The sequence below is a fragment of the Myotis myotis genome, unplaced genomic scaffold (assembly GCF_014108235.1).
Source record: "Myotis myotis isolate mMyoMyo1 unplaced genomic scaffold, mMyoMyo1.p scaffold_m19_p_10, whole genome shotgun sequence".
Lineage (NCBI taxonomy): Eukaryota > Metazoa > Chordata > Mammalia > Chiroptera > Vespertilionidae > Myotis > Myotis myotis.
Genome location: NW_023416314.1, coordinates 77,719,507 through 77,745,462, shown reverse-complemented (window position 1 = coordinate 77,745,462; position 25,956 = coordinate 77,719,507). Strand labels below are relative to the sequence as shown.

The following is a 25,956-nucleotide window of genomic DNA, read 5'->3' as shown; positions in this document are numbered from 1 at the left end:
GCGCTTCGAGGTTACACAGGCCTGGGTTCTAGTCTTGGTTCTGACCTTTGGCTCTGGGACCTGGGGGAGGTCATTTCACCCATGAGCCTGTTTCCTCGTGTAAAAAACGGAGTGGATTAAGTGAGATGATGTTGGCCTGCGGTAACAGCCCAGTCAAGGCGGGAGAAGGTAAGCATCCATTCAGAGGAGGGGTCTGGGGCGGGGAGGGCGCAGTGTCAGGATGCTTTACAGAAAAAGAAACTTGAGGCCCAGAAAGGGAACAGGATAACCCGGGTGCCGCGGCTGGGGCTAGACTCGGCGCCCAGTGCTCGGCCTGCCTCTCGGAGCCCCTGGCGAGCACATGCCCACCTGGTCCCCGGGCCTGGGAGTGATGGCTGGGCTGGGCCTCCGGGAGACCCCGCCCGGGACTCCGAGGCGCGCTTGGGGATCTTCGGCTCAGGCCCCGGAAGCGCCGCGCAGCTCCCCGGAGCAGGAGGAGCGCTCGGGGTTGTCGCTTTAAATTAAAGAGGGAGCGGGCGGGCGGGAGCGCGAGGGAGCGCGCAGCGGGCTCCTGGGAGCGTGCCCGGACTGCGGCGCAGCTCCCGTCCGCCGCCCGCCCGGCCGGCCGAGCCCCCGGCCCGAGCCCCGCTGCTCGGAGGGAGCCGGCCGACACTGCAGGGTGGCGCTGCGCGACCGCCGGGTTCACCGCTGGTGCATGCGCGCTGCAGGAAGCCGGCCAGGGACCGGGAGCCCGAGCCAGTGTCCACGCCGGAGCCGGAGCGGCGGCTCGTCGGCGGAGCCGGGGTGAGTACGCACCCCCCGCCCCCACATCCCCAGCGCACGGCGCGCCGACGCACGCGGGGCCCCCTCCCCGTGCTGAGGACCCCCGGGCTCCGCGCGTCTGCACACCCGCGCCGCGCTTGCACACGCACGCCCGGCACAGCGCACGCCGGGCGCCCTTCCCCAGCCCGGCTACCCCGCGCACTGCGCATCGCAAAGCGCCCCGCACGTCCGTTCCGCGTGTGCACACGCGCGGCTCCTCGGCCATTTACACGCCTCCCCGGCGCCCGCGCTGCACGCGCACCGCGCTCACATTCACAGCACCCTGGCTGTCCCCACTGCTCCCCACACGCCCCTCCTCATACCCCCTGGGGCTTCCCGAGGCAGGGGTGCGGGCTCTTCAGGAAGTGCCCCAACCCTAAGAGGCATGTCGCACCCTGTCGCCTGGAGGCCCGGGAGCCCAGGGAAGGAGCCTCAGCCGCCCATGTCACCCGCCTGGGTCTGGGGCTTCCCAGGGGCCCCTCGGAACCTTGGACTCCGCTGCTCTTTGGTGGAGGGAACTTGCCCGACAGACCGTGGATTTGGGATGAAGATGGGCTGGGGGTGGGGTGGAACTTGAGAGCCTGGAGCCAGGGCTGTTGGGTGGAGGAACCCTAAGCCAGAGAACCTGGTGACCCCCCTTCCAGGGGCTGAGAGGGACTGCGAGCACCCCTCTTCAGTCAGTGAGGCCATCCCCACCCAGAGCGCCTGGGAAACCCGCACTTGAAGCATCAGCCCGTCCCCCACCCGGAGGAGACAGGTTCAGAGAGAGGGCAGCTGTTGTGCTTCCTACTAAAAATGGGGAAACTGAGGCTCACCCAGACCAGGCCTGCGATCCACTCCAGGTAACTCAGCCAGCCCCCACCTCCCCAAGATGAAATCTTTCCCAAGTCAGCCTGGGAGAATGGGGGCTCCCAGCCTGGGGTCCAACCCTCCACCCGGCCCTTAACAGCTCTGGTGCTTGTGGGCAGGTCACTTCCTGCACCTCTGTTTTCTTACCCACGCAATGGGCCATGTTGCAGCCCCCTCAAAGGGCAGCAGGGAGGGTTTGGCGAGTCCTAGTGGTGTCCAGTAAATGCCAGCCACCACCGCCCTAGCCATCTGTGCTGTGGTTTCTGTGGGCTTTGGGGAGGATGAGTAGTCGGATGTGGGACTCTCAGAAAATGGGAGCACTTGAAAAGGACCTCAAATCTACAGAGCTTCTCAGCCTGGGAGCCCCCATCTTCCCCATGACCTGCTGGCTTCAGGGTAAGGGGACGGGGAGCGAACACCTTGCTGACCAGAGCTGTGATCGGAGACACAATGAGCAAGGAAACGAGGTGGAAGGAGCGGAGCCATGGGGCCCCCATGCCCCTGCAAAGGCACAAAATTCCTGGAAAGCCATTTCTCTGACTAGCTCCGGAGGGGGCCTTGACTGTGGTCAGATTCTGCAAGGCCAGTGGAAGTTCTTCCCACCCACCTCCACCCCCGAAAAGCCTAGTCAGGATGTGGCATGGTGGCCAAGAGCCCAGGCCCAGATCCATCGCTCCTTGGCACCGGTCCCAGTGTTGTTACTCAGATGCTGAGTGACCAGGGGCCCCAGCTTCTTCATCCTTAAAATGGGGGTCCGTTTCTCCATCCAATCATCAGATCTATATTGTGTGCCTACTACGGGCCAGGCACGGTGGTAAGAATTTAGCATCTATTGTGTCTGATTCTTAGAGCATTAGACAGGCATTGCCAGGTAGGGACGATTAAGCCTGGGTCTGAACATTGAGCTGTTTTTAGTGAGCACGCTCCGTGCAGGTTAGGGTTTGGGGCTTTGGAGCTGGAATGAATAGATTGGGTGGGGAGCGGTGCCAGGAAGGAGACATGACCTGAGGAACTCAGATGCGGGTTTGGGACAGCTCTGGCTCCCCCCTCACCCCTGTTGAGCCCCATTTCCTGTGTGTCAGAAGCTGGGGGAGCTCTGGTCACAGGCTGCCCTGGCCTTGGATATGCCTTTTCAGCATCCTGTTCTGAGCCAAAGCCGCAGCCCCTCTGCCTGGCAGACCGCCAGGCTGCCAGCGGGAGCCTGCTGGGGTTGTCCAGGCACAGTGAAATGGAGCCAGGGGGTCTCGGGCACAGTGAATACTGCCATTAAGAAGGGTGCTTGAGGCAGAGCCAGATCTGGCTCGGTCTCTGTTCTCTGCTGACGGGTTATGTGACTTTGGACTAATCCACTGCCCTTCTCTGAGCCTCGCTGTCCTCCTCTGTGCAGTGGGGTTAATAATAGGATGCGCTCCCTAGGGGTCTTGGGGGCGGTGAAGTCCTTGGCACAGGGGCTGTGGCTACTAATAGAAGAGGCACTGGACCAGGTGGCAGGCATGGCTGCCAGGCCCAGCTCCACCGCTGCTGGCTCTGGGCAACGCACTTAACCTTCCTGAACCTCCCGAGCTCATCTGAAGACCTGCTTACCAGGCTCCTGAACGGAGATGTTTCCAGGGGCCCTCAGGTTCTGGCAGCGAATGGAGGGAAGCGACGTCCAGGCCCGCTGAGCAAGTGCCCTGTCTGAAGGGCCAGAGCCTACTCAGCTCCAGCTCAGGCTGTCTTCGGGGATTCCAGGGGCTATAGACCTGCTAGCCCCAGATCTAACTCTTAACAGGAAGCTAGAGTTTCTTTCTTTCTTTCTTTCTTTCTTTCTTTCTTTCTTTCTTTCTTTCTTTTTTTTTCTTAAATAACGGAAGAACCAGGTGGGTGGGGGACACCAATCAAATCGGGAGATTAGCATTTAAGATTATTTGTCCATATGGTTTACACGTAAGAAATCCAACATTTTTCTTTTAAATATATTTCTTTATTGATTTCAGAGAGGAAGGGAGAAGGAGAGACAGATAGAAACATTAATGATGAGAGAGAATCATTGATCGGCTGCCTCCTGCACACCCCCCACCAGGGATTGAACCCGCAACCCAGGCATGTGCCCTTGGCCGGAATCGAACCTGGGACCCTTCAGTTCGCAGGCTAACCCTCTATCCACTGAGCCAAGCCGGCCAGGGCTTTTTATTTTATTTTATTTTATTTTATTTTATTTTATTTTATTTTATTTTAGATATAAATGTTTAATGGGAAATTTACCAATTTTTAAATGTTGACGAGTCACTTTAAGACAAATGAAACACATCTGCAGGCTGGCCATGCTGCCCATGAGATTCCACAGCTCAAAAGAGGGGCAGGGGGGCCTTTGGGACAAATGGTCAGGCCAAGACCACTGTAGCCAATGTTGACCAAGCCCAACCACATTACCTCTCATTCCACCCTCCTGGCACCGGCTAGGACAGTAGGAGCCCTGTTTTACAGATAGGACAACCGAGGCTCTGAGCTAGTGAGGGCAGCTGTGCTTTGGCACTGTGGGAACTGCTGGCCTGGTGGGCCTGGGGTCCTTCACACCTTCGCTGAAATCACAGCTCCCAGGCAAAGGGAGGAGGGGGTTGTGATGAGGGGAGGGAGAAGAAAGGTACGCAGTGTGGGGGTCTGGGGTCTGAGCTGGACCAGCCTTAGAGGAATGGGAGCCCGTGGACAGCCAGAGATCTGACAGCAGATTCTGTCCCCAACCATGTGTACCTGCGGCAGGGACATCCCCAGCCCACGCTGCTGGCATTGGCCATCCCAGTAGGGCCGGCCCCACTCTCACAAAGTCAGCTTGTGCCAGGTGAGCAGGAAGGAAAGCCACTGGCGTTATTGGATTCCCAGCAGGGCAGAGGCAGGCTGGGACCGGTGTGCTCACGTTAACATGTGTCTCGGTACACCCAGACTCCCTTCTGCCAGGAACTAGGGCCACCTTGGGCTTTGACACAGTGTCCTATTGGGTGTGCAGGTTCTCAGGAGACTTTTGAAACCATGTGCCCTCCTGCAAGTTGGGCACAGAGGTAGGAGCGTGGAGCCAGATGGCCTGGATTGAACAGTTTCTTACTGTGTGGCCTGGGACAAACAACCTTACCTTCATGCCTCAGGACTCTCCTCTGCAAACCAGAGATGGTACCTAGCTGTGGGGTTGCTAGAGGATTAAATAAGTAATATATATGCAAAGTGCTTAGGGCTGTGCTTGGGTGTAAGGAGTGCTTGGCAGGGTTCGCTATCATTATCATGATCTCCAGCCCAGGTCCCAGGAATGAGCTTCCACTTTGAGTCAGCACCTCCCTCCCATCACCATGACAACCCACATCTCAGGGAGTGGGGGCATCAGCAGGGGAGCTGGGGACAAGGAGGCTTCTCCCTGGGCCCCGCTCAGCCCTGCTTCTTGAGGCCTCCCGCCTGGGACTGGAGGCCCTCCCATATGTTCTGGATAACCCTACTTGGATCGAGGCACCTCAACTTCTCGGCCCCAAAGCCACCGACTGCGAAGAACGTCTGGATTCTATAAAATGCCCAGGAAAGTGTTTGCCCTCTGATTGGACCTCATTCCCAGTGGGGGGCCCACAGAATGCTTGGAGGGGTTACAAACAGGCCAGCCACGGCCAAGCAGCTTTTTATTCACACTGTGCCTGAGTGGTGTGTACATTTTTGTGAATTGGTGCAACATTTAAACATCAAGAAACTGTACATAAACTATCCAGGCTTTTTCTTTACAGAGCCAGAAGTTCCAGCCATGTTGGTTGGCATTCCCGGGAACAGAAAAGCACTCAATCCCTTAAACGGCAAGCACTCCACAGTTACCCCCGCGCCCCCTGTTTATCCCACCTCACCTGTCTGTGCTACCTCTTTGAGCCACGAGGGACACAAAGGCTGGGTGTGGCTTATCCTGTCTTTCTGTGTCCCTTGAACTGAGACCCATACAATTCATCCCGGCCTCCCCTTTCCACCACCACCACCCCATTTAGAATATGTCTGTGAGCAAATATGCTTCTTAGCCACAACAATAATAAAACCAGGAGCAGGCCCTGGGTTCAGGTAATGGCTTGTATGAGCTTCTAGACCTTGGAGGGTGGAGTGGGGAGGGGAAGGACGGGGAATAGGATATTGTGGAGATGGAGCCTTCTTTTTCCAGCTTCAACAAAAGCATTGGAAGCGCAGTCATGCGTCACTTAATGATTGGACATGCGCCGTTAGGCGATGTCTTTGTTGTGCAAACAACACCGAGTGCGCGTACACAAACCTGGACGCGCTAGCCCCGCACACCTAGGCTGTGTGGTCCAACCTATGGCCTCCTGACTACAAACCTCTATAGCAGCAGAGTCGGTGCCGTCAGCCTGGTGTTGGCAGGGTGGAAGGGCAGCAGGGGTGCCAGAGTCAGCAAACACAAATACAGGATGCCCAGCAACTTCTGCATTTCAAATAAACAACGCGTGTTTAGTGTAAGTAGGTTCCAATATTGGGACATATTTATAGTAAAAATGACAGAAATTCAAATGTCACTGGGCATCTTGTGTTTTATCTGGCAACCCTGAGGTGAAGTCTTTGCCTGCTTAAAGAAAACTCTAGACACCATTTATAAAAATTGCCCTAGTTGGGTGGCTCCGTTGGAAGGAGCGCCATCGCATAAACCAAAAGGCTGTGGTGAGTCAATTCCTGGTCAGGGCACGAACCTAGGTTGTGGATTCCATCCCTGGTCCGGGTGCATACTGGAGGCAGCAGATCTATGTTTCTCTCACATCGATGTTTCTCGCTCTCTGTCTCTCCCTTCCTCTCCCTCTAAATCGATAAAAATATATCCTTGGATGATGATTAAAAAATAATAATAGGGAGCACTTTCTATTTACTTGGTGGGATGCTGCCCAATTCATGAATTGTTGAATAATGCCAACTAGATCTTTTAAAAATTAATAATAATAATAATTTTTACATTGGCTATTTTAAAAAATAAAATAAAAACCACCTACTTTTGCCCAGGCCCTGCTCAGGGCTCAGTGTGAGCTCTGGATGACAGACCCAAGGGTACCTGGCAGGCCAGGGCACAGGGTAGGGGTCAGGGACCCACTGAAGCCCTCTCCTCTGACTCTCTTTTCCCTTCCAGTATCAGCTACCGCAGCGGGCATCATGGCCGTGGACGTGGCGGAACACCACCTGAGCGGTGAGTCCCAGAGCAAGCATGCCGTCTCACAGGACCCTCCTGCCAGGCCTGGGGTGCGGGTGTCAGTGGGACCCCATCACGGCCCTGTTTTACTGGGAAGGTCCATCAGTGACTTGCCCAAGGTCACCTAGCCTTGAGGACACAGGGCTGGGACCAGTCTGAAATCTCTTCATCATTTTGCTCCAGTGGCTTCCTCTGTGGAAGTGACTCCCTCCTTTTGACTCGAGGGGGTCCCCCAGAAGGCCCATGTCCCGCTGCTCCCTAAAGATGAGCCTGTGACACAGAATCCACTTGCCAGGGCCGTTCCTGGAGCCTTTCAAGTAGCCAAGTGAGAGGAAACCCAGGAAGGTTGACGTGAGACCCACAGGACATTCAACTCAGAGATCGCCCAAACCAGGGACGGCAAGTACCTGGGATGCAGTTCTCGCCTTCCCTGTGTGCCCTGGCAGGCACCGAGCTTGAGGATGGGGTCAGATGACGCCAGACCCACTTCTCCCCATCTCTTCTCCTTACGTTACTGTCCCCCCCGTTTGCAGATGGGGAAAGGGAGGCTCAGGAGGGAAAGGGTCAGTGAGAAAGGAACAGAGTCAGGACATGAGCCCAGGTCTCCTGACGGCTCCCATCACTCAGCTCCTGCCCTAGCGCGGCCTCCAGCCCAGGGCTGAGCTGTGCACAGGAACCACCTTTCCCAACCACCGCCAGGGATTCTCACCAGCAGGCTCCCAGGTCTTGGCATGGCCTGGATCAAGTGATGGAACCTTTCTGAGCCTCCATTTACTTGGTGAGGCCTACCTGAAGGACTGCTGGGAAGACTCAGTGAGCTAACCTATGCAAAGTGCCCAACACAGTGGAAACATAACTCTCCCCCAAGTCCAGGTCTTTGCACATGCTGTTCCCTTTGCCTGGAGTACTTCCTGCCTCTCCCTGGCTGAGTCCTCAGATGTGCTGTGGAGGTTACAAGCACAGATCTGCAGCAAGATTGACAGTGGATATCTCCTCTGTCCCTCAGCTTCCTCATCTGTAAAATGGGGATAATAGTAGAACCTCCCTCACACAGTTGTTCTGAGGACTCAGTGGGTTAATACATATGAAGTGCTTGGAACAGAGCCAGGCAAATAGGAAATAGAAGGGAACCTCTTAGAACTCCAACTCCTCCTCGTCCTTATTTCTGTTCTCAATCTAGACCTCTCTTCCCTTGGGAATTCTTCCATAGTGTCCTAAGGCTGGCACCCAGGATATGAATAAACAAATGAGTCTCAATTGAGGCTTTTCCTTTTATGCCCTCCGTCCACCAGGGCTCCGACTTCAGTCCCTCCTTTCCCTGGGTTCCTCGCTCCCAGAGGAGTCTGGCTCTGCTTGGCTACTTTGCTGTGCCCATTGCCTGTGCCCGCCCACTGACCTGCCCCTACCAACATCCAGGCCCTACTTTGCACGTCTCAGCAGGAGCCCCTCACGTATGCCCCTCACTCTGCAATTAAGCAGGTACATTCCCATCCCATCCCCCCACTCACCAGCCTCCCCAGACGACCTTGACCTCCCTTGACCTCAGCAGGACTGGCCCTGGAGCCCCGCTGTAGATCCCTGCTGTGGCCTCATTTAGACCACAAATTACATTCCAGCAACAGAAGTCAGAAGTAAATAGTGTTTGCTCCCAGCTCCTGCATCCTGAATTCTTGCTCTTCTCATTCCTCCTTAGTCCGCCCAGGCCTTAGCCATTTGATGTGTGATTTTTACATCAAAAGCATGTTGTTATACCATGTTGGGGATTGATGTTTTTCTCTTTGCATTGCCCGAAAGGTTTCTCTACATCACCACCCTGACATCCTTGTCATCCTCAAAGGCCAGTGCCAGTCCCTCCTGAGGCCGGGGTCAGACCTCCAGGCTGTTTCCAGATGGCTGCTGTTATAAATACGGCCCGGTGACTCCCACCAGAGAGAAACCTGTGGGGACGTTTCCCTGAGAATAAATTCCCGGGGTGGCACCACTGGATGGGGATGTTTGGTGGCCATCTTTTTCCGGATGAGACTGGGCCCAGAGAGGCTAGGTCCGTGGTCGGCAAACTGCGGCTCGCGAGCTACATGCGGCTCTTTGGCCCCTTGAGTGTGGCTCTTCCTAAGCCTTAGGAGTACCCTAATTAAGTTAATAACAATGTACCTACCTAGATAGTTTAAGTTTAAAAAATTTGGCTCTCAAAAGAAATTTCAGTTGTTGTACTGTTGATATTTGGCTCTGTTGACTAATGAGTTTGCCGACCACTGGGCTAGGTGACCTGGACTTCCCACCCCTGTGGCCTTGAGCCCATAGATAGGTGTGTTCTTTTGCCTCAGCCTCAGGTCTCCTCTAGAAAGTAGAGGTAGAGACTTCACAGGGTGCTAAGTGCTGGATAGATGCCAGGGCTGCAGGCGGGGCCCCGCCCTTCTCCAGAATATGTTTAGCATAAATTCTGGCTAAAGTTGGCACAGTCAATTTTCGGAATATATTCATCATGTCAAAAGAAACCCCATATTCCACATTCCTCTCTATTTCCCTAACCCCTGACAATCACTAATCTATTTTCTGCCTGTATAGATTTGCCTGTTTTGGACATATAAATAGAATCATACAACATATGGTCTTTCGTATCTGACTTGTTTCACTTAACATGATGATTTCAAGGTTCATCCATGTTGTAATATATAACAGTATATCATTCCTTTAAAGGTATTTTTTTAAAAAATTGACTTGAGAAAGGGAGAGTGGGAGAGAGAGAGAAACCTTGATCAGTTGCTTCCTGCACACGCCCTCAAACCTGCAACCTGGATATGTGCCCTGACCAGGAATTGAACCTGAGACCCTTTGGAACACAGGATGGTACTCCAACCAACTGAGCCACACTGGCCAGGGCAGTACTTCATTCTTTTTTATTGCTGACTATTATTCCATTAAGGAATAATATAGGTATACTATATTTTATTATAGGTATACTATATTTTATTTACCCATCCATCCATTAATGGACACTGTTGTTCTAGGTGAGGTTTGAGGTAAAAATGGGATCATTTTTTGTCCCCCAAATCCCTTTCCTTTTTTCCCCAAACCCCAAAAGGCTGCTTTGATGATCTGGAAGCAAGAGGTCCTCTGAAGGGTGAGGTCTGAGAACTCATAGAGGCAAGAACAACCCTATTTGTTTAAAGCCCAATGAATAGTTAACCACAGCTCCTCACCTGTTCTAGTCAAGTGTCACTCATGGTAGAAATGTCTGTTTTTGTGGGAAAGAGGATAAAAGCAGACACCACAGAAGAGTGTCTTCTTACTAACATGTCCCCCAGCCCCTAGCCCCTAGCCTACCACACAGCAGGCACTCAGTGACTACGCATCCGGCGAGGGAGTAAGTCAGTGCTGAACCACCTGCTCCCGGGTGGGGTCTGTAACCGCAGAGGGGCCCCGGGCCCACTAACGAGAGGCTGCTTTTGCCTTGTAGTCATCAGGAGCCCACCTGACTGGGAGGTGGGTGTCTACGCCGCGGGGGCCCTCGCGCTGCTGGGGATCGCAGCTGTGAGCCTGTGGAAGCTCTGGACATCGGGTAGCTTCCCCAGCCCCTCCCCATTCCCCAACTACAACTACAGGTACCTTCAGCAGAAGTATGGCGAGACCTACGCTGAGGCCAGGCAGAAGGTGAGGCTTCTGCCCTTGTGTTTTGTGTTTGTTTGTGTGTGTCGGGGAGGGCAGCCCTCCTAGCAAATCCATTGTTCCCTGAGCTAGACTGACAGGCCAGCACTTCCCCTGCACCCCCCTGACTTCTGTGCGTATGCCTAGCTCCCCCTTTACCCCCCAACAACCCAGTACTGGAGGGGGAAGGAGAGTGTTCATCCCCTTGGAGGGACAATGCTGTGATTCCCTCGATGCCAGTGGTTCTCAACCTTCTGGCCCTTTAAATACAGTTCCTCATGTGGTGACCCAACCATAAAATTATTTTCGTTGCTACTTCATCACTGTCATGTTGCTACTGTTATGAATCGTCATGTAAATATCTGATATGCAGGATGGTCTTAGGCGACCCCTGTGAAAGGGTCGTTCGACCGCCAAAGGAGTCGTGACCCCCAGGTTGAGAACCGCTGCTCCATGTGAAGCTGGTGAAACAAACAGGCCCCTCCTTCCCAGCTGAATATGCTCAACCATTTCCGGCTTCCCTTGCTCTCTTTCCTTCTATTGACGTTGTTAATAACTAGCTAATTACACCAATAACACTCGTGAGTGTGCAGACAAGAAAAGGGCCTCCTTTTATTGTAACCGTCCACAATTTATAAGCAGCACCTGGTAATTAAACCCTGAGAGGGTCAGCTCCTCTGACTCAAATAGCCCTTCTGTTCAAACTGCAAGACAAGATGAGCTACTTTCAAGGCTACATTCTTGCATACCCCTCCTCCTGTGGTTTTAAGGACTCTCGAGGCTTCCCCTCTTGTAGGTGCACGCGGAGTTGTGTGCCCCACACCCCCACTGTCCACTCCCAGGATCAACCTCCACTCCCTCTCCACCGCGTGCCCTCCTGGTTAATTTCCTCCTGTGAACAGGGACCTGGTCCTGTTTCAAATCTCCAGCCTGGCCCAGTGCCTACTTGCTGAATGAATCCACGAGTACTTGTTAAATGAATAAATGAATGAATGGTTTCAATTTTAAAAACCATCCTGTGAAAAATATAGTGCGTCTCATAAAATGTATATACAGACTGTGAATAATTATAAAGGCAGTGCTTATTAAAATACAGTGGCGCCTTGACTTACGAGTGTCCCGACTAACAAGTTTTTTGAGATACCAGCTGTCTCTCTGCCGATTTTTTGCATTGAGTTGATAGAGTAGTTTTAGTTAACGAGCTCCTTAACGAGCTCGGTCTCCGAACTAAGTCAAGGCCCCACTGTAAGAAGAAAATCCTCTTTCCCAAATGCCACCACCCTGAGGCAAGAAAGAGTTAACCGTTTTTTTTTCATTATTAGCATTTTTATTTATTTATTTCCAATGTTTTCTTTTTTTTTAATAGTACAGCCACTTTGCTTTTTTAAAATCTTTTTTTAATATTTTTAAATTGATTTCAGAGAGGAAGGGAGAGGTAGAGAGAGATAGACACATCAATGATGAGAGAGAATCATTGATCAGCTGCCTCTTTCATGCCCCCCACTGGGGATTGAGCCTGCAACACACTGGCATGTGCCCTTGACCGGAATCGAACCCGGGACCCTTCAGTCCACAGGCCGATGCTCTATCCGCTGAGCCGAACCAGCTAGGGCTCCAATATTTTCATCTAACCCCCCGCACCTAGTCTTTTTTCCATGCATAGTCTTTACACAATGAGTGTCATTTCTACTTCGAATTTTATTTTTTTAAATATATTTTTATTGATTTTAGAGAGAAGGAAGAGAGAGAGATAGAAACATCAATGATGAGAATCATTGATCCGCTGCCTCCTGCACGCCCCACACTGGGGATCGAGTCCTCAACCCGGGCATGTGCCCTGACCGGGAATCAAACCATGATCTCCTGGTTCATAGGTTGATGCTCAACCACTGAGCCACACCAGCTGGGCTAGAATTTTATACTTTTCATCTCAATTATACCTGAAGCATTTTCCCATGTTGTGGAACACCCATTATAAATATGTTAATATCTATGTAACATTCCTCTTTATTTATCTGCCATGATTTACTAAATGCCATCACGAATGATGCGATGAGTGTTTTATAGGTAAAATTGTGTCTTCGTTGGTATTATGTACTTTGAATAGATGCCCAGATCTTGAATGACCATATCAGGGAGTACAAACATGTACAGGGCTCTCAGTATATATTGCTGACTGTTTCATCACTTGGTACTTGGCAGAGAATTTTTCTGACATGATGTAGATACCAGAGAGCACAGCCAGAATCTGTTCCCAGATCCGGGTCCCACATGCTGACTCATTTGGGGTTTCAGAAAGGACTCTCTGTCACTCTGCTGGGGGAACTGTCAATTGGCACAACATTTTCAAAGAGCATTTTGGTGACAAGTGTCAAACGCTTTCAAAAGGGCTGTATTCTCTAAGTCAGGATTTTACAAAAGCTACTCAAGGCTGCATTATTTATAGTTGGGGAAAAAAGAGAAACAACATAAATGCTTAATAGTGGGGCAATTGTAAAATAAATTATGGCTGTCTACTCGGGGAAATTTGGGGGGGGGCATTAAAATTGTGGTAATGAAGACAGCAACAGGGGAGATGCTTGTGGTACAGAGGCTTCTGTCTTCTCGAATATCGAGGTCAATTTAGACAAAAGAAAATTTGAATATGAGGGTGAGTGTTACCCAACATGAAAGTTTTCTCATGTTGCAGACATTTTTGAAAACTTCCTTCGAGGCTGCTTGATCAGCTATTGAGTAGCTGATCTGGACACTGAGATTGCTAACTCTCTTTCCTTTTTATAAACATCACTGCAGTGCACATCTCTATGTAGGGAATGCAGTCTTTACAAATAAACATTTTGAGAAAATGCTCTCTTGCATCCTGGTGACAGAGAGCACTGAGTGATGTGAATGACGTAAAACGGGGGCCCTCTGAACGCAGACACGCCCTGTTTTGCAGAAGGGGAACCTGGAGGTGCCTTGAATGAGCAGGGATTGCCGTACCTCTTTGCCCTCTCAACACCATTGCCCTTGTGATGCTCCCCTGCCCCCTTTTCTCACCTGCAGAGAGTGCCTGCCTGGAGTACCCGTCGGGCCAGCACTCGGGGACCACCCAGTCGCAAAGGCAGCCTCAGCATGGAGGACACCTTTGAGACCATCAGCGAGCTGGGGCCCCTGGAGCTGATGGGCCGGGAGCTGGACCTGGCCCCCTACGGGACCCTCCGGAAGTCCCAGTCAGTGGACTCCGTCAACTCCATCTCCTCCGTGAGCAATACCTTTGGACAGGACTTCACGCTGGGCCAGGTGGAGGTGAGCATGGACTACGACGCCGCCTCCCACACCCTCCACGTGGCTGTGCTGCAGGGAAAGGACCTCCTGGAGCGGGAGGAAACCAGCTTCGAGTCCTGCTTCATGCGCATCAGCCTGCTGCCTGAGGAGCAGATCGTAGGCATTTCCCGGGTAAGTGGGAGCTGCAGGGTGGAGCAGAAGTGTGTTCAGGCCCTCAGTACCCCACCCCACCCCCACCCCCCACACCTTGCAGGACGGTCTGCAGAGCCAGGCAGGATCTGAGGAGGGCGCTGGAGAGTGGGTTTAGATGCTGACCCCAGAGCCCAAGGTGATGACTATAGGGAGGACAGGGGACAGCCAAGAGGCTAGTTTGGCCAAAGGGAGGAGAGACGTAACTGAAGATCATGAAGACCCTGAATGCTGAGGTCAGGATCCAGAGGTAGGCTTTCTCCCCCAGAGGGGGAGAGAGGGGAGAAGGAGCCCTCAGTTCTCAAGCAAGCGATTGGGTAGGGAACATGGCTCCCAGAGAGCAGAGAGGAGCCTGCCCACAGCCCAGGCAGTCATCCAAGAGTGTGGTTCAGGGAACCTGGAGGTGCTGGTAGATTTATTCCCAAGAAGGCAGACTTCTTACCTCCCAGCCCAGCCGATCCCGGTGAGTGGGTGGCTGCCGCAGGCTGGGCAGCCCCCCAGCTTCAGGCAAGGTACCAGGAATGAGGGCTCCTCTCTTTAAATATCACCAGGCAGTGACTAAGGCAGCTTCCCACGGAAGAGGAGCAGTGCCCGCAAGTGCACCTTCCCAGGGACCTGCCCACAGCTTCCTGGGAGGAGACCAGTGGAACCCACCAGGCAGGAATGGGCTTGGAAACGAAGTCAGTGCAACCTCCCCTAGTCATTCCATCCGTCTGTCCATCCCACAACATTCAGGCAGCTTGGGGGCTGCGGCATCAATGGCTCTGGACTCCACAATTATCCATACTCACTGCACGTGGCCGAGAGCTAGACTTGGACACATGCAAGAACAACGGAGACCGGCTCAGCTAATGCATCGTGAGGGTTCTATGGAGTCATGGCCACTGAGGTTGGGACTTAGTTGGGGTCAGATTGTATAAGCTTTCAATGCCAGGCTAATAGATTGGCCCCCACTGAGGGGACGACAGGGGGCTTTGAAACCATCACAGCTGAGCCACCCAAAGAAGGATTAGCATTGGGGTTGTGGGGACAGCAGAGCCAGGACTCTAGCCTAGGTCCCAGACTCTCCATCCAGTGCTCTCCCCCTGCCATGGCCTACAGGACCCTGGCTGCCACCCCCTCCCCACCTTTGACGCGCCCTCCACGGCCCTTTCTCTCTGCAGATCCAGAGGAACGCCTACTCCATCTTCTTCGACGAGAAGTTCTCCACCCCCCTGGACCCTGCTGCCCTGGAGGAGAAGAGCCTGCGGTTTTCGGTGTTCGGCATTGATGAGGATGAGCGGAACGTCAGCACGGGCGTGGTGGAGCTGAAGCTTTCCGTACTTGACCTTCCGCTGCAGCCCTTCAGTGGCTGGCTCTACTTACAGGATCAGAACAAGGTAAGTCTGCCCACCCGTGCACCCGTGCAGGGAGTGTCACACATGCATGCTCCAGAGGAGGGACCCCATTGTCCTCTCCAACTCCCCAAACACCAGCATCTTTAGGAAATGACATACAGAGACCTGAGCCACATTCACGGAGGCTCCGTTCACCGCATGCAAAGGAGAAACACCCTGACCACTGTTTACAGCTCTTCTGCTGCTCCTGCCTCCCAACCTGTAGAAGCTCTACCCATTATAGGGCTTCCGTGAGGGGAGTACTCCCCTGGCCCTGACGTGAGGTGTTTCAGACAGAGGCCAAGCTGAAGTTTACCTTTATCCGCGTCAGAGTGGATGTGCTTGGGAGCATTACTGTTATTTAAGCTAATGATCTACTACATAAACGATCCATGTGCCCCAGCCACGGAGTGTTCCCCTTGGCCACGTCGCTGCATGTGGATGCTGCATTTGACAGGCAACCTCCGGCCTTCCTTCCAAGGCAGGACCCACGGTGGTGGGAGGGAGGGATGGTGCCTGCTTCACGGAGTGGGGAGGGGCCCTTTCCCAATGCCCTGGTAGGAGGGGCCCCAAGAACAGCAGCTTCTCGGTGGAGAAGGAAGCTTCTGACTTTCCCTGGACCTGTCAGGGGACAGAAGTCCTCTAAGCCACCTGCCCGCCCTGCAGGCCGCTGACTCTGTAGGCGAGATCCTGCTATCCCTCAGCTACCTCCCCACGGCCGAACGCCTCACCGTGGTCGTGGTGAAGGCCAAGAATCTCATCTGGACCAGCGACAAGACCACAGCGGGTAAGGCCCAGCTGGCTGCCTGGCTCCTCCGCGGGGCTGGTGGCGCCTGTGGTCCAGCTGCTAAGCCCTGGGCGCCTGGACACATCTGTAGGTGTGGGGCACGGCGCCAGGCTCCCCACCTCCAGCTCTGGCTGAGCTCCGGAGCCGGGCACAGCGGGAAGACTCATCCAGCTGGGGAAACACGGGAACCACAGAGGGAGGCAGGGAGCCCCTACAGGGAGAGAGATGGGAATCTGAGAGCAGAAGGCTGGGGCACTGGGAAGGAGCCAGGGTGGACACCCTCCTCCCAGAACTGCAGTTCATGGTGGAGGCTCCGTGCCCAGAGGCTGGACCGCATTCCAGATCTCAAATGGGGGCGAGGGCCACTGGGATGGTGTGCGTGCCAGGCAGGACCCAATGCCCCGGGTCTGCAGGAGCCTCCAGCCCCAGGTAACAGATGACAGAGGACTGGGGAGCCCAACCACCTGGAGCCTGGGAGAACCCGGGGTCCAGGCAGGTGCAGCAAGGATACCCAGTGGGCGGTAGGTGAGGACAGACGGAGACTTGTTATTTCAGAGCCCCGCATCGTTGAGTCAAACCCCGCTGAGCAGGTGCCGGGTGACTCAGCTGATGGCTGCGCTCCGACCATTTATAGAAGGAAAAGTGGTGGGTCTGCCAAGTCCCCTGAGCATCGTGTGTGAGGAACACGCTCGGGGCTGGGAGGCACACTGCCTGTGTCCGAAGCCCAGCTGTTCTCTGCGTGTGAGCCTCAGCTTTCTCATCCATCAGATAGGAAATAAAGGACCAGCGGCAGGACTGCAGGCGCTAATGGCAATCGTGAAGGTTTGGGCAGTTTAGAGCTAGTGGGCCACGGCGATGGGCAGGGCTGTGTCAGGTAAGTGCGGCCCTGGCCCTCACCTCCACCCCCTCGTCCACCCAGACCCCTACGTCAAGGTGTACCTACTGCAGGATGGGAGGAAGATGAGCAAAAAGAGGACGGCTGTGAAGAGGGACGACCCCAACCCAGTGTTCAATGAAGCCATGATCTTCTCGGTGCCAGCCATTGTGCTCCAGGTGAGGGGAAATGCGCAGGGGCGGGGGCCAGACCAGGTCGCCCCGTGGCTCTGGGGCCACTTCATCCCCTGCAGCCTAGCTTCCCGGGGCTCCTGCAGGTGCTGATGGTTTGCATCAAGCCATGTAGTCAAGAAGCATTTATTTAGCACCTACTAGATACCAGCTGTATGGTGGGTGCTGGGCACATGGGCCCTGCTTCCTGGGTGCCTACAGGGGACAGGCAGGAAGGTCCCTAAGCAGTCCTCATCCACTAAGAGCATGCCAGCTGTGGGCAGTCAGGACCACCTTCTGCAGGAGGGCTTAGCTAAGCTAAAGTCTGGGGGAAGACAGTTCCCGGGGGAGGAAACTGCAGAGACCTGGGGATGAGCCAGGGCTGGCCCAAGGGCAGAGTTCTGCCCGAAATCTCCCGAGGTTCTACCCGCAGAGGCTCTGCTGAGCTCCCCACACCCCTGTGGCCTTCAGGAGGTCACCCCCTACCAGCAGAGATATCATAGACCAATGGTGGGGAGATTGCAGAAGATAGGACCTGGCCACGCCAGTGGTCCTGTTTGCATTCCTCAGAGCATGGGGAACTCACCACCTCCCCTCACTACCACCTTCCATCCCGGGGCATTCCTGACAGTGAGAATGTCTTTTTGTGCTAGGAGCCGAAGCTACCTCTTAGCCCTGGGGCTGCACAGAAACCCCCTTAACCTCCCCTCCGGGACACCCTGTCTAAATTTGAGAGCCCAGAGGTCTGCCTCAGTCTGGGTGTTCCTGACCCAGGCAAACATCCCAGCATCTCTGGGTGGTCCTGGGCGTTGCTGCCTTGCCTTGCCACCCTCCTGGGACAGGCTGCCCATCTGGCCCTGCTTCCCCCTGGGTGGTCAGAGTGCCACCATGCCACAGCCTCCAAGGGCCAGAGACTTCTTGGGAAGCTCTGGCTGGGCTCTAGTTTCAGCTTGACTACTTTCCCTTCCTCAGTTGTGTCCAACTACGATTATATTAGGAGGAACAGCAGGCATTCTGACGCCTGACTATGCACGGGCACCTTCCTAAGTACCTTACATTCTAACTCATTTTGTTCCAAGAACAGGTAGGAACTACTATGATCACCATTGTACAGATGGGGAAACTGAGGCCAAGTCACTGTCCAAGGTCATGCAGCAAGGAAGTGGCGAGGCGGCATCTGCACCTGGGCCACCTGGTGCTGCCGCTGTGGAGGGAGGGAGGCAGCAACAGAAGCCTGTGGGCTTAGGCAGATCAGAGATGAGGATGTAGAGAGCCGTGCCTGGCACCCCGCTGGGGCCCAGGAGCCGTGGAGGACCTCTGGCACGGCCCCTGGTCCCCAGCACTCACGTCATTTCTTCCTCAGGACCTGTCTCTCCGCGTGACGGTGGCTGAGAGCAGCAGTGATGGCCATGGGGACAACATAGGCCATGTCATCATCGGGCCGTCAGCTAGTGGCATGGGCACCACACACTGGAACCAGATGCTGGCCACGCTGCGCAGGCCTGTGTCCATGTGGCACCCCGTCCGGCGAAACTAGCAGCTGGGGCAAGGCCAGGAGGGGCACTTGAGCTGCCTGGAGCCTGGCGCAAGCTCAGGGGTGACACCCTTCTCCATTGTCCGGCTGGAGCCATGAATGCTGGGGTCCCCCCGTGGACTCCCCATGAGCCAACTCCCCCTAGATCGGTCCCTCGATCTAGACTGCAGTGGAGAAAGAGCCAGAGTTTCTCCCATGAGGACCAGCTGTAGCCGGACACTGACCCATTGTTCTCCCATTTTGAGATCCCCCAACCGGTCTGCCCCTCGGCCTGGAGTGACCTTGGCCTCAGAGCTCCTCATATCCCACCCTGGCTGGGCGGCCAGCGCCACGCTGGGCCAGGCACTAGAACAGAGCAAGTCTTGGGGGGCCGGGCGCTGTGCAGGCACCAGCAGGCGTGACATGAACAAGGCACACACCTCGAAGACGCCAGGAAGACAAGAGCCTCTGTCCTGGTGATCTGCTCAGTGTGAATGGTGGCCCAGCCAGGCCGGGCTCAGGGGGTGGGGGGGCGAGGGTACGGGGCCTGCAGGACGACAGGGGAGCTGTGGCTTGAGGGACAAGGAAAAGAACTGAGAGTGGCCCAGCCTGAGCGTTAGGGACGTGGGCTTCTCTGCACACAGTCCTCAGCCCCCTGTGGTGGACACAAGGGCCTCTCCGGGCAGGAGAAGAGACCAAGAGACCAGGCCGAGCAGAGCCCCGCAGGCCACATGGGACACTGGCTCGGCACCATCCTCTGAAACCTACTCCCTTGAACCACGACCCTTAGGAGACCCAGGGGCCCGGACCCAGGCCTTGTGTTTAGTCCCTCGCACTCCAGGCCTTGGTTTCATGGCATTTACTCGAGTCCTTCCAGGCCAGGCCCTGTTGGGCAGAGATGTCACAGCCTGGGGAGGCCTGGGGGTGGTGGGGCGGCCAGAACACAGCAGGGGATCTGTGGGTGAGGCCTTTGGGGGCTGAAGGCCCCTGAGAGGACACGGGGAATGGGCCTTGGAGGGAGGGGCAGCCTGAGCAGTGGCATCAAAGGACAGTTAGGAGGGGTCAGGACGGACTGTGAGGCTGGGAAGGCGGTGGCTCCTAGGGCACGTTCCCAAAGCAGGACCCTGAGATGAGGCTTCAAGGGCATGGGGTGTCAGGGGACAGCACTCAGGAGAAGCCAGTCGGGGAGAGAGGGAGCCGGGGCAGCGAGCAAGCTGTGGCTTCCAGTGTCTAGCCTCGTCCTGACGGCTTGGGGAAGCTCGGAGTGTGAATGGCACCCAGAGGGGTCCTGCTCCAAAGGAAAGGGGCTTGGCTGTCACCCTCACAGGCATCATCTTTGGCTTCTGCCCCACCCCCAGCGGGAGGAAGGGTCACTGGCCGAGGCGGCTTCCATCCTCCACAGGCAGCTGTGCACCTCATAGCTGAGGGCTGGGCGTCCCTGCTGGTTCAAAGGGATGGGGGGGTGCGGGGGGGAAGAGGCAGTATCTACTCCATGTGGCAATCCATAGGGAGCACATGGGCTCTTGGGCTGGCTGCCTCTGGCCCTGGTGAGCCATGGACACCCAGGCCCACTGGTTATCCCCAATGATGTGGCAGGAGAGGGTGGCTGGACCACAGTGGGAGGCCCAGGGTAGCATGGGGGCTAGAGGCAGGACTGTGGCTCTCCCCATGTGACACAGCCAGGGCCCAGCACCAGGAGGTCTGCACGGCCCAGGCCAGCATAGGGTCCGGGGACACAGCGGGCGAGCCTGTGCAGCCAGGGAGAGCCCAGACTCTTCCTACCCAGGGCTGTGCAGTGCAGGCCATGCTTCCTGCTTCCCTCTCTTCCCTTCCCTCTAACTGCATGACATGTTGACTGTGCACTGGATGGGCGTGGTGGGGACTGAGTATGCTGACTGGAATGATTCTAGAACCACAATAAAGCTGGGGCAGGAAGGAGGGGGCTTCCAGGAGCCCTGCTCAGCCTGAACACCTTCATCTCTGCTTTAGGAACCAGGGACTCAGGCTTGTGCCCGTGCTGCCCCAGCTGACCCTGCTGTGGGGTGCCCAGAGCTGGGGGAGGGGTGGCCCCAATCTGGTTAGGGAGACCATGACTAGGACCAATGCCGTCATACTGCTTGGGAAACTCAAGGGGCCATGAGCCAGACCTGGTGGGGAGGATGGCAGTGGGGACTATCAAGGAAGGCTTCCCGGTGGTGTTGCCAAACTGAGCCTTCAGGGCAAGAAGTAGCATAAAGCCAAAAAGGGTGGAGAAGGCCCAAGAAGCATTCCTGGCAGAGGGAAGAGCATACGGAAAAGGGCAGGAACAGGGGTGGACAAAAACTTGGCTGATATGTCAACCTTGCTAAAGCCGTTATGGGAGGATGGGCGCGAAGAGACCCAGAGGAAAGGTCTGGGGGCAGAAGGGCTGTACGAGTCAGTGAATGCTGGTGTGCAGCCTGCACCTCGAACACTTAGAGGTAGGTACTGTGTCATCTCCTTTTTGTAGATATGGAAACTGAAGCTCAGAGAGGTTAGGTAACTAGCCCAAGATCACACAGCCTAAAAGGCTTAGAGCTGAGATTCAAGCTCAGGCTCCAGAGCTCATGCTCTTAACCACTAGGCAGCACTGCCCCTTCCCCAGCTCCTGAAGAGTAGGGCTGAGGGGAAACGGAGCCCCTCTGGATCCCAGGCTGTTATGGTTTCCCCCTCCCCGGACCTCCCCTGAGAGATCACAGCAAAGCATGGGAGGAGGAGGGTCTGGGTGGACATTCCCAGCACCTCCCAGGGGGCCCGCCCACTCTAAGGCCTGACTCTGAAGAGCTTTTGTGGAACCCCCTCCCAGCACAGGGGAGGCAGGTAACCAACCAGCCAGGCTGTTGCAGGAGCCTGTGAAGGCTGACGCCAGGGAAAGCTCAGAGGCCATGGAAACATGAGCTCTGGCTCTGCAGGGCAGGCAGACTGGACACGAGGAGGAGGGAGAGGAGCCTCCAGGCAGGGGAACTGCCTGCACACGGGTGGCATGTGTCTAGGGACAGAGGCCAGGGGTGGCTGAGCTGAGGAGACCGTGTCCGGGTGGAGACCGAAGGTCCTTGTGTTGCTGGTAGTGGGGAGCCACAGACAAGTCCTGGGCAGAAGCAAGTCAGAAGGAGGGAGGCAGGAAGGCGAACACTCCAAGCAGCTTTGGAAACGAGGGACATCAGCAGGCTGCTCTGGCTTCGTGAGGGGAGGTCCAGGCTGCCTTTAAGTTCATTCAACAGGGCCCAGACCCAGCTGCTCCCATCTCTTTCTGCCCCTTCCCCCTTCCTCCAACCCCAGGCTTATGGGCCTGCCTGGAAGGTCCCAGGCCCCCTCGGTCAGGGAGCCTTCAGCGGTAGACTGAGCCCCACCCAAGAGGACAGGTGTGGAGGTTGCAGACCTGACCGGCAGCTCTGGCCAGGCAGGCCCGCATGTGGGAGGAGCAGGACCAGCCAGTTTATCGCCCGCAGTGCCTGCAGCTCCGACTTTCCTTGCTCTCTCCTGCCTGCGGTCGTCTGGGACTGCAGACACCGGAAGGGACGATCCAAAAGGCTAAATAAACACCAAGACTGGGTCACGGGGCTCCCTCGCTCCCCACCCTCTCCTACCCCATCATCAACCTTCTCCTTCGACCCAGAAGGGTCCATAATGGTGAGGCAGGAGAGGAGGCAGGGGCAGAGGGCTGCGTCCCCGGCCCTGGGCTCCAGTCAAATGGCCACTGAGGCTGAGCTGGTCTTGGGGAGCCCGACAGAAGAAAACTAGAGAGAAGAGGCCCTTTGGGGTTCTGCCTGCCACACACCTGTGTCTGCTGCTTACTTGCTGTGTGATAAGTCCCTTCCTCTTGAGCCCCTCCCCAAGAATGAGCACATTGGATAAAAAGTCTCTAGCGGCCCCCCATACTCTGACTTCTGGGGATTCTGTGTCTGGAGGCTCTAGAGCCCCATTGCCTGGGTTAGAACCCAAGCTCCTCCACTTATCAGCTGTGGGATCTTTGGGCCTCAGTTTCCTCGATTGTCAGAGTATAAGAATTATCCATACTTCATTGGATGGAATACAATGACACATGCCAAGTGTCTGGCCCACAGTAGGTGCTCAGTAAACGTGAGGTCGAGGCTTTGGGTGGAGTTCTTCCTCTTGGGATTTGGTGTTTGGGATGAAAGGGAGGGAAGGTACACGGGGAGGTGTGAGGAGCCAAGAGCCCGTGTCCCCAGCCAAGTCATTTCAAGGGCAGGGCTGGACTCTGAAGTTCCACGGCCCTGGCGCCCACTTTCCCTCCCCTTCATTCATCCATAAACACCCCACACCCCAAGCCAGGAACCCCAAGCAGAGCAGGTGATGACGGTGCAGAGCCACCACACGGGGGCAGCAGAGACTCAGCTGGAACAGAAGGGGGACTCCAGGCCTCAGGGAGGATGGGGGTGGGCGTGTCAGAAAATGGAGCAGATGGAAGCGGGAGGGTAATCACCTGTCTGCTGACCCTGAACTCAGGTCATGCGCTGTATTCACTCATGCATGCAACCATTTGTTCCTTTATTCATTTCTTTACTTTCCTTATTGAGACAGCCAGCCAGCCAGCCTTCCTTCCTTCCTTCCTTCCTCTCTCCCCTGGTCCATCATTTTCCTTCTCTTCCCATTTGTCCAGCCAAGCAGTCAATTGGACATGACATCCTGAGCCAAAGGAGGGCCGGTCTGGCCATCTCTGTGCTTCTGGGGTCTTTGGGGCTGTGGCCCACTGTTCAGGGTCCCCAAAGGACTCTGGGCTTGGGACCCGTGGGACTTCAAGAGGCTGAGTCACCCACAGGCTGGCAGTAAAGGCAGCCACACAAAACAGTATAGCAGTAAACAGTATAACAGTGCCCTGGTGGGCCGACTGACCTGGGCCACCTCCTCACCCCAAAATAAACTCCAGGAAAACACTGCTGTCCAGGGCCCAGCAATGTCTGAGATTTGGGGAAATTCCTTGCCAATCAGGACAGGTTTTCCTGGCCTTAATCTCCCTCTTGCAGAAGCTTGAGCATAGAGTAGGGGTGAAGCTGGGGTTTAACATCAGTAGATCTGAGGGCCGAATGAACTCATGCATGTGAGGTGTGATGTCGGGAGAGAGTGCGGCTTGGTGGCCAGACCTAGGATTCTGGCTCTTACTAGTTGTGGATCTTAGACAAGAACTTAACCTCTCTGGGCCTCAGATACCCAATCTGTGAAATGGGGCTAACAATCCCCACCTGCCAGGGGCAGTACCTGCACAGGGTTAGGGATCCATTAATGGGTGCTGCTATCATTAGGAAATGTTCAGTGAAACTGGAAAGCATGACACACATCGAGAGTGTCAGCGTGATTATCCCTATAGCAACCAAGGCCAAATGCCTCTGCCTGATTCTCGGCTCCCTCCACCCCAGCCCGGCCTCACCTGCCTTCCAGCCTTGCCATCCAAAGCCTGATGACAGCAGCAGTGGGGAGGCCGTCTTTGGGGGATGGGGCCCCTCCCCACCACTCCTGGGGCGGAGAGCCCTGCTCAGTGGCTATACACCAAGCCCAGTGCCAAGTCACTGCCCAGCCCTGTGGCAGTTTCGGGGAGGGAGGGGCACTTGAAGGGTGGGGCAGTCCTAGGATGCTCCTCTATCCAGGTGAGGCTCTATTCAGTCTGCTGACCAGGCCCTGGGTGAGCTTGGAAGATGAGTCAGGGTCAGGGGTCTGGGCTCTGCCTCTGGGTAGGGTGGGGCAGTGACACCTGCCTGGCTGCCTCTTTGGGTCACAGTGAGGTTCAAAGAAGGCTGAGGGGGCTTTTTCCGCACGGAGGACATCGTCATTGATTTTTAGAGGGGCGGGGTAGGAGAAAGAGAGAGAGAGAAACATGGATTGGTTGCCTCCCCGCTAGAGCCCCAACCAGGGCCGGGATCCAGCCCTAAACCTAGGTATGTGCCCTGACCGGACCGGCCACCTTTCCGTGCACAGGACGATGCTCCAACCAATTGAGCCACACCAGCCAGGGCAGAGGGTGCTTTATCATGCGTCGGGCTTTGAACTCCATGCAGGTGACATCATGACCTGAGTGGGGGCCGGGGGGAGGGGAGCAAAACCCAGAGGGTTCTGCCCCCTGTTTCCTTGAGCTTCAATGAAAACACTCAGTTCAGCATCTGGGGAGGCTCTTGTGCTCATTCTTTAGATTTCAGTTCTGGTTACTAACAGGGGTGGGAGGGCAGGTTCTACATGACACCCGAAGTGCTCCACTGTCCAGTCCCACCCCAGCACCAGCTCCCCAAGCCACCTCGCCCTCAGCCACAAGGAAGGACTGTGAACCCCAAAGCACCCCCCCCCTCACCTCCATTCCTTGCATGTTCTGTCCCCTCGGTTTGGAAAATCTTTCCCCTCCTCCATCTGACTCTTACTTTTTCCTCGACGCTGGTCCCTCTCAGAAGGGTTTCCTGGTCCCCCAACCTGGGTGAGGGGACTCTCTTCCCTACAGCCGTCCACTGCCTGTCCCCACCTCTGTTGTAGCTCTTATTACTCTGAGGCCCTGCCTGTCTCCCATTTTAGGCACGGGCTTCCCAGGGTAGGGACTGTGTCCTAAACGGTTAAGTGTCCCCCGGCGCTTGGGCACAGAGAGACCATCAATGTTGGTTAAATCATGAGGGTCTCACACACGTGGCACCAAACATGCCCAGATCCTGACCTAAACTCTTTGTGGGTGGAAGATTCCATCGCTTCCCCCAGATAATGCCCCAGCCAGAAGCAGCAGGTGGCCACCCGCCTGCAGCGACACTTCCTGGTGCTGGCTGGGGGAGGGCAGACAAGGCCTGGCAGAGCCAGGGACTGACCCAGAAGGGCATGACCAACGCACCGCATTCCTACCTGGCCTGAAACACCTGCAGGGAGGAGTGTGATATACAATGTCTCCAGCACCCTTAGGGAAATGCACAGTCATTCATTCATTCATTCATTCATTCATTCATTCATTCATCCCCTCCTCAAAAATCCCGGCTTCTGCTGGTGCTCCACCTGTACTGGGCACCTGGAACCCAGTCCCTGTCCCCACCAAGCTGGTAGGCAAACATGGCTGACCCCCACCTCCCTCTTCTTTCCCTGTCCACACCCCTGCACACACTGTCACTGTCCAGCTACTTGTCTCTCCCCACCCCTATCAGACCAGAATTCCCCCCTGAGGATACAGACTGAGTCTGGGTCCCCCGCTCCGGGGGTCCCAGCGGGCGCACACAGTAGGTGCTCAAGAAAGTTTTCACGAGTGGCTGAATGGGATGGAAGGTCCCCCCTCCCCCACTCGAGTCCCGACGCCACGCCTCCCCTCACCGCC

The 25,956-nt window shown here is 55.5% G+C and overlaps 1 protein-coding gene across 2 annotated transcripts; it reads left to right on the top strand.

Moving 5' to 3' along the window:
- Positions 1-501: 501 nt before the first annotated feature.
- SYT12 (synaptotagmin 12) lies at positions 502-20,910 on the top strand. 2 transcript variants are annotated; one of them, XM_036326491.1, is made up of 8 exons: positions 502-783; positions 6,770-6,826; positions 10,287-10,480; positions 13,520-13,912; positions 15,094-15,309; positions 15,973-16,093; positions 17,013-17,146; positions 18,501-20,910. In XM_036326491.1, exons 2-8 carry the CDS (start codon positions 6,793-6,795, stop codon positions 18,672-18,674), a joined length of 1,266 nt encoding a protein of 421 aa, XP_036182384.1. In that variant the 5' UTR covers positions 502-783; positions 6,770-6,792; the 3' UTR covers positions 18,675-20,910. The 2 variants fall into 2 exon arrangements, with proteins under 2 accessions (XP_036182384.1, XP_036182383.1); XM_036326490.1 differs by having other exon boundaries at positions 570-783; positions 10,432-10,480; positions 18,501-20,909.
- The last annotated feature ends 5,046 nt before the right edge of the window (positions 20,911-25,956 follow it).